The 8,509-nt window shown below is 37.2% G+C and overlaps 1 protein-coding gene across 1 annotated transcript in view; it reads left to right on the top strand.

Moving 5' to 3' along the window:
• The first annotated feature begins 6,618 nt into the window (after positions 1–6,618).
• Positions 6,619–8,509, top strand: part of PPM1A (protein phosphatase, Mg2+/Mn2+ dependent 1A) — a 25,569-nt gene continuing 23,678 nt past the window's right edge. The window contains exon 1 of the mRNA XM_045287820.1: positions 6,619–6,679. Within this exon, the coding sequence (XP_045143755.1) occupies positions 6,670–6,679 (10 nt within the window). The 5' untranslated portion in view covers positions 6,619–6,669. The remainder of the gene's footprint in view (positions 6,680–8,509) is intronic.

Below are 8,509 nucleotides of genomic sequence, written 5' to 3'. Positions count from 1 at the left end.
CCCCAACCATAAAATTATTTTCATTGCTACTTCATAACTGTCATTTTGCTACTGTTAAGAATCGGGCAACCCCTCTTACAGGGTCGTTCAACCCCCAAAGGGGTCATGACCCACAGGTTGAGAGCCGCTGATTTAGAGCAGTGCCACCACGCCCAAAAGAAAACCCATGCCCATTAGAAGTCACTCCCTATTCTTTTCTCCAAGTTCATGGGAACCACTAATATATTTTCTGTCTCCTATTCTGGACATTTCATGTAAATGGAATCCAGATAACTATTTTTTTGTCTTTAACATATAACTTAAAATTTTTTATCATGGTAAAGTGTACCATTTTTTAAAAACTTGCCTTTTAAGCCATTTTTAAGTGTGCACTTTTTTAATTGTCACTTTTGTGACAATTACTCTCACCATGTGCTATCACCACTCTCCATTTCAAAAATTTTACATCACTTTAAACAGATACTCAGCACCCTTTCAGCAATAACTTTTACTCCTTCCCGCTGTTGTGTTTAATAAATCTCACTGAAAGTTTCCCTTGCTTTTGCTGACCCTCGAGCAAGCATGATATCCTTTTCTAGCAATTGTTTTTTCCCGATGATATGTCCAAAACAAGCCTGATGAAGTCTTGTTATCCTTCCTTCTAAGAAAGAATTCTGATTGTATTTTTTCCAAGATTGACTTGTTCATTCTTTTGGTATATTTACTATTTGCATATATCAAAATTTGAATGCCTCAATTCTTCTTTCATTTTTAAGCTTTTGCATGCAGATGAGCTTATTGAAAAGACTTTGCCTAGGTCAGGTTACTTTAGTCATCAAAGTGACCTTTGCTTTTTAAAACCTGAAAAGAGGTCTTTTGCAGTAGATTTGCCCAGTTCAATACATCATTTGATTTCTTGACAACTGTTTCCATGGACATTGATTTTTAAGTCCTAACAACTTCAATTTCTTCTTCATTTAGCATGATGTTTATTGGTCTGCTTGTGAAGATGTTAATTTTCTTCATGCTTATACATAATCTGTATTGAAGGCTTTGAAGGTACTTCATCAGCTTGCACTTCAATCACCTTCAATTTAAATTAAGCAAGCATAGTGTGTTATCTGTGGGGAAGATGGATAGACAGAATGTTTGCAGCAATGGGCTTAATTAAACACAGCAAAGATCATAGAAATAGCACAGGACAGGGCAGTATTTCATTATATCATGCATAAGGTCGCAATGAATTGCAGCTGCTGCAGTGACAACAACATGATCTAAGTATATTTTTAAAATAAGACATTTTATCAGAGAGGCATTTGTTCAATGAGATGGAAAACTTTGATCTGTGCAGCACTGATGTATTTACTGTCGTTGAGGGATTTGATTTTCTCCTCTCCTTTTGGTTATAGGCTTTTTGTTATTAACTTCTTATTGTGACCTGGGTGAAGATTGACAGACCAGATCAGTTTTCCTTTCAATAATTCATAAATATTTTGTTTCGTGTCATTGATTACAATCTCCACAATGTACCCTACTTCCTTCCTCTCTGTGTTTCCCTTTCTATCCTTCTTTTGAACTTTGTCCTTGGATAAATGTTGCCCTTTTATTCTCACATGCTTGATTATTCTGAGGTAGATGTGCCTCCCTTATATTATTGCTCCCTGATGATTCTGAGGGTTGTTTTGTGTTTTTCTCCCATTCTACTCAGGACCTTCTAATATGATCCCTGTCAGAGCAGCTGATAGTGGTAGCTGGACACCACCGGGTTCTTTTGCTCTTACGGGATAGTCCCTAGAGGCTAGTCCATTAGTCCCTTGATTTTATGAAGAGAAAACATTTTTCTTATTCCAAATTTAAAAAGTATTTAAGGAAAGTAGATTTGGAGTGTGCACCAGTCTCAATTCAGTTAAGTCTGATTTCCACAGGAATTTGATGTTTGGTTGTACATTTTTTTCTCCTTTTGATCTCTGTCTCTGTCTCTCTCTCTGTCTCACTCTCACTTTCTCCTCGTTCCTTGATCAAACTATTCAGTAAAAGGTAGCAGGCAACAACAACTTCTGGTTTTGTGGCAGAATAGATGGTAATAGTTAAAGGAGGCTGTAGTCCATTTTCTTCTCCTTCCTCCACTATCCCAAATGTGTAGAAAACCATTGTTATTTTGTGTACCCACTAGCAAAAAAGGTCCCAAGTACTGCTCACTGGACAAGGTAGTAAATTCTAAAAATTAACGGTAAGCCAATAGATTATTCTGACTCAAGAAACCATGACCCTGAATCTTTAAACCAGCGGTTCTCAACCTGTGGGTCATGACCCCTTTGGGGTAGCATTTTGGTAGCAAAATGACAGTGATGAATTAGCAACGAAAATAATTTTATGGTTGGGGGGGTCACCACAACATAAAGGGTCGCGGCATTAGGAAGGTTGAGAACAACCACTGCTTTAAACCAAGGATCTAATTCCATCAAGTGTTTCTTAGTACCTAATTAGTATCCACAGATGCCCCTTTTTGGAAGAAGAGGTTGCCGTTGCTAAAAAATTATGTCTGACACTATTTGCCTTTTTGCACCACCCTCCCCTTGGTGCTATCAGTTACATTACTCTGTGCAACCATTGCCCTTGATGGTTTTATGTTATCACTATAGACAAAATTAACTACTTTTCAGAGGATTTCCCCTCTCCTTTTCCCTCCTGTCTCTGATAACCACAGTAACCACGGGCACCTGTATATTTCATTCTTGTCATTACATGTAAGTGCAACCGTGTAATATTTTTTGTTATTAACTTGCTTAGCATAATGTCTTCGGAGTTCATGTTGTAGCATGTTATCCTTGATTCCTTTTTGTTAAGTAATCTTTGTTTCATTTCTTTTTAAGAGTTTTCACGGCCATATATAATTCACATATTATACATTTCTATGTTTCAGTCACATTCATAAGAATTGTACAACCATCACCAATATCAATTCGCAAATAGTCCCTTTTCTTTGGACTCTTGTTAGCTCTTCCTGTCCCACCCACCTCCCTGCCATGTCCCTTTGAAACTATTACTCCACTTGTTGCCTCTACAGGTTTACGTCTCCTCGGTTTCACATATAGAAAAGCATTCAAAATCTACAAACAAATGGTCCAACAACGACAGGATGAAATATAGAAAAATCTCAATCAAAAACAAAGTAGAAAGTACTAAAAACTAGGACAGTTATACATTGGATCAAGAGGGAGATCAAATGACAAGGTGTCGCTTGTTTTTTCTTGATTCTTAATGACATCTTTATTCTTTTCAAAGGCTAAATTTTGTTTAATTTTATGTAAATTGTTACTTAATTTTCTTCTGTGTTCAGGGTAACTCATTCAGACTTTCATATCATGTTCTTAAGTGCTTTTTAAAATTTTGGCATCCTTTAATTTTGTTTCAGAATTAATCTGGCTCCATGAATTTTGTTTCCATTCTCAATTTAAAGAGGTTTGCTCTGTTCACTGAGGCAAATAATGACACACCATTTTAAAGCAACAGTAGCCTCTTCTTCCAAAATAGTGGGTCTAGACATTCTTTCATTTAAACTTGACTGGCTGATGATGTGGAATTACAACTTCAGTTCTGGTGTTCTGGTGTTTTCTTTGTTTTGTTTTTTAGAAAGATGATAGGGAGCCTGTTAGAGTGTTGTAGGTCAGATGTCCGTTGGTTTTCTCTTGATAATGGTTTAAGTTGCTGTAGAATTTCATCTTTACCAATTTTGAGAATTTTCTTTCCCAGCAGGCAGGCTTGACTACTGGATTTTATGTAGGTTTCCTTTGGCTGCTAAAGTAAGTTTCCACACAATTGGTGGTTAAAACAGTATACATTTATACTCTTCGAGTTCTGGGGACAAAAACCAAAACCAAACTCACTGCCATCGACTCAGTTCCAATTCATAGCCACCCTCTAGGGCAGGGTAGAAATGGCCCCTGTGGGGCTCCATGACTATAACTTTGCAGGAATCAAAAAGCTGAGTGTTTCTTCCACAGAGCAGTGGGGTAGCAGCCTCACTTGTAACTTCTATGCCAGCCAGCAGAGCTCCTTTGGGGAGGCTAGAAGTCAAAACGTTCCCTGGGCCCAAAACAAAATATTAGCTGGAGCACACCTACTCCAGAGGTTGTGGGAGATAATCACTTACTGTCCTTTAACAGCTTGACATTGTTGGCTTGTGATCGCATCCCTCTTCAGTGTCTTCATATCTTTCTCTTGTATTTCCACATAGCTTTCTTCACAGTATGTGTCAAATCTCACTCTGCCTCTCTCTTAAAACGATAATTGTTCATTGTATTTAGGGCCATCACCACCATAAACCCAGGGTAATCTCTTTTTCCCAGACCCTTTTACTTAATCACATCTGCAAGAAACTTTCTAATGGGGTAGCATTTACAGGTTCCAGGCACTAAGACCATTAGGATAACTTTGGGTGCCATTATTCAGCTACTTTGGGATGAGGTGGCCAAATGAGTCAAAAATCAAGTTAGAGTAAGGCCCCTTGAACTGCAGAATCACAAGTCTTTTCCTCTGTACCAAATGATGCACACTCAGGTGCCATTGCAGGAAAGTGAGTGAAATGCGCTCCATGTAGTTAATAAGCAATGCTGGGCACTTTGGAGAGTGCATATCCACAAAGGGCTGACATCATACAAGGGGCTTCAAAAAGTTTGTGAGAAAATGGAAAAAAAATAATAATTCTCAGCATAAATTCCATCAGTGTCAAGACACTTTTGTAAGCAAAGATACCAGCCATTTAGGACAATTAGAGCAAGAACAAGTCCATCCCTAAAGAATGGAGGCTTCTAGGAGTTTACCCATGTCAATTCGGTCATGTCAAACGGATGCCTTTGGAAAATTCTGTAGGGTGTAGAAGCCAAAAAGAATTGGGAGGGAGCCAGATTCTTAACTGTAAGGTGTATGCCTAATGCTTTCCCATTTAAATTCTTGCAAAATTGCTTGTTTGGTAAGAATGAGCAGGGACGTTGTGGTAGAGAACGAGTTTCTGGTGACACTTTCTGGGGTGTTTTTCTGTTACAGCTTTGACCAGTTTTTCTCAAAACACAGTCATCATAAGAAAATGTTAACGTTTCTTTGCCCCTCTGCAAAATACCTGAGCATCCCCAAAATTGTTGCATGGCTTTTGCTCTTGACTGGTTTGCTTTTGTTGCAACTAGACCGCTTCCACCTGATGATAGACATTGCTTTGTTTGTACTACTTTGTCTTCAGGATCATACTGGTAAAACCATGTTTCATTTCCTGTTACAATTCATTTGAGAAATATGTTTCAGGAGCTTAATCCCACTTGTTTAAATTTCCATGGGAAGCTCTTTTCTTGCCTGCAGCTGACCTGGCAGCAACAGCTTGGTACCTATCAAGCAGGACGTTGACTCAGCTTGTTGAACCAATTGAGATGTCTGTGATGTTGGCTACTGTTTGTGCTGTTAATCATCAGTCCTCTTCAGTTAGGGCACAAACCAAGTTTGTGTTTTCCTCTCAAATTGTTGTGAATGATCTGTTGCTATAGACTTCATCTTCAACATTATCTTGTCCTTTCTTAAATTGAGTTATCCATTTATAAACTGATTTCCTTGAGGCATTGTTCTCATAAAACTTTCAAAACGCATTAAGCATTTCACCATATTCCACCCAGACTTCACCATAAATTTAAATTTAATGTTTGTTTTCAATTTTAGTAAAATCCATGTTGCTTAGGCAGGGACTCTTTTCAAACTGATGTCTTGGCTGCTTTAGTGCCTCAAACTAGATCATGTTCAGACATATGACATATAACATATTATTAGTATGAGTTTATTTTTGTGCAAAAATTTTTTTTAATCCATGCATTTGGTGTGTGTTTTTCCTCATAATATGCATTATCCATGAACTTTCTAAAGACCTTGTATATGAAAGTCAAATTCTGGCTACCAGTTTGCAGTTTTAAGTCTGAATGTGAAGGCTCGCACTGTTTACTTCTTTCTATAGATTGTATTTTTCTAATTTAGAGAGATCTCAATAGAGTCCAACACTCAAAGACCATGTCATAAAATTGACAGTGAAACCCCACCCCAAATGCATTTACAGGATCCCGCTGCATTAAGCCTCTGGTGAGCCCCCATAGTTGAGGGATATGAGTAGTATTGCTATCAAGACCAGAGGAATGTAAAGTCAACGATGGCAGATGTAGTTTGGTTAAAATATAATACCTTGCCATTTGATCTCCCTTTTGACTCATTTTAAAGTTGCTTCAGTTTAAAAATTTTTCTCTTTTTGATTGAGGTTTTTTGTTTTGTCTAGTTGTTTGCTTGATTGCTTTCTTCCTGTGTGTATTTTATATGAAATACATGATAAGGTTAATTTATAGAGGTAGTAACTGGATTGATAATTGCCGAAAGGCATGGCAGAGGTGATTGGGGGAAATGGGGTGAAGTTGATTGTGATGATGATTGCACAACTCTCCTTAATGTTATTGAACTATTAAATTGTAGTTAAGTATGTGCCAATAAAACTATTGGAGAAAAACAAAAAGAAAGGAAACTTACTACTCCATAGTGGGAAAAGGAGCTCCAGGTCGGTTCTGTCTCTCAACTCTTCCGTTCAGCTCTTGTTTCTCTAAATTCAGATGTTGTCCACCAGCTTCCTCCAGTGTGATGTCTGTTTCTGTCCAAGGAGAGTTTACTTAGATGGGTTTTGGTAAGTGTTATAGTGTTTCATCTTGCTGACGCTTTCTCCTTGTTTTGACTTATTTAAAAAATTTTTTTTTGTCATTTTCTAGAAGGGAGGTCTGTTAGCTTATGTCATATTTCCTTACTCTACTTTTGGATTTAAGATAACTGTCTGGAGGCATAGCAGGTTACACATTGAGCTGCTAACCACAAGGTCAGCGGTTCAAATCCAGCAGCTGCTCTTAAGAGAAAGATGAAGCTGTCTACTCTTGTAAAAATGTGAAGTCTGGAAAACCCAAAGGGGCACTTCTGCTCTGTCCTACAAGGTTACTATATATGGGTGCATTATTTTAAGGCTAATTCATAAAACAAACATTATGTTCTAGCAATTATCTTTTACAAGATTATTTTGTATATCATAATCTTCATCTTTGTATTGAAAATGAGAGTTTCTAAATGAGAATTTGTTCATATGATTTAATAATGATGTTTTCTCACTTAATTTCTTATATCTTGAGTTGAAGTCATTGGCAAGTAATCAAAGATATTTATCAATGAGAAAAGCTACACATTAAAGTAAAAGATCTATACAAATTGTATACTGGACAGACTTGTAACTTAATGTTAATTTTATGAGAGAGAATTTTCCCTTTTTTATGTTTCAAATTTGCTTTGCTGATGATAGGATTCTAAAGACATAAAAGGAATATCTTCCTAACTAGATAATTGGTCAATTTTTTGTTCTTTTGCTTTATGTACTTGTTTGCTTTTCTGGCTACAATGTTATTAAAGAGTTAAGATAGTGGCAGGTCATATAGAAATGTACTTAATTTTAAACATGACATATATATTTGTGTTTCTATAATGAGGGTAATGGGTAGTATACTTGAACCCTTGTGTGTCTTAAAATGTCTTTTTTCCTCCCTCCCCCCCACACCCCATGTATACTATAGTTTGGATGGTTCTAGAATTCTAAACTGTTGCCTTTTATCTCTTAGAAGAATTGCTTTTTCTCTGCTGCCTTTAGGATTCAGTTTTTCATTTGAGAGATGATTAATATCAATATGATATCCTTTCCTTTATGGATGACTTCCCAGGGTGGTGAGAAGGGTTTTCCTTTGTCTGCTAACCTAAAAGTTGGTGGTTCGAACCCACGCAGTGGTACTTTGGAAGGAAGGCCTATAAGCCCCTCCTTAAATAAGGTTGATTGTCAAGAAAACCCATGGAACAGTTCTACTCTGACACATGGAGTTACCGTGAGATGGAATTGACTCGGCAGCAGTGGGTTTTATTGTTGTTTCCTTTTGAGAATTACCCATGTTTCCTGTCTAGAAGTATACCCTACAGATCCTTGTTTTCTTTTTCTTGAATTTCAATTGTGGACAACTAGGTGTGTGTGGTTAGCAATTAAACCTACCAGATACTCAGTGAGCTTTTAATGTCAGTACATTCGATTCTGGGTAAATTCCTTTTACTATTTTGATTATACTCTCTTTGGTTTCTGGAGGAGAAATCATTTTCTGTGTGTGTGGACTTACTCTCTGAATAGACTGTTATAAAATTTTAACATTGCACCTGCTTTTTCTTTGAGTGTATTTTATTCAGCAATTTTACTTGAAAGAGTGCTACATGCTCTGTATCCCCTAGAGAAAGGGCCTACAGGACTAAAGAACTGATGCTTGAAGAATGAGTGAGAATGAAATAGCCCCCCCCCACTTTTTTTTCAATCATTTTATTAGGGTCTCATACAACTCTTATCACAATCCATACATACATCAATTGTGTAAAGCACATTTGTACATTCATTGCCCTCATCGTTCTCAAAACATTTGCTCTCCACTTAAGCCCCTGGCATCAG

Source organism: Echinops telfairi, unplaced genomic scaffold (assembly GCF_000313985.2).
Source record: "Echinops telfairi isolate 266 unplaced genomic scaffold, ASM31398v2 ScPeMD7_18;HRSCAF=68, whole genome shotgun sequence".
Classification (NCBI taxonomy): Eukaryota; Metazoa; Chordata; class Mammalia; order Afrosoricida; family Tenrecidae; genus Echinops; species Echinops telfairi.
This window is presented reverse-complemented; position numbering and strand designations above follow the sequence as displayed.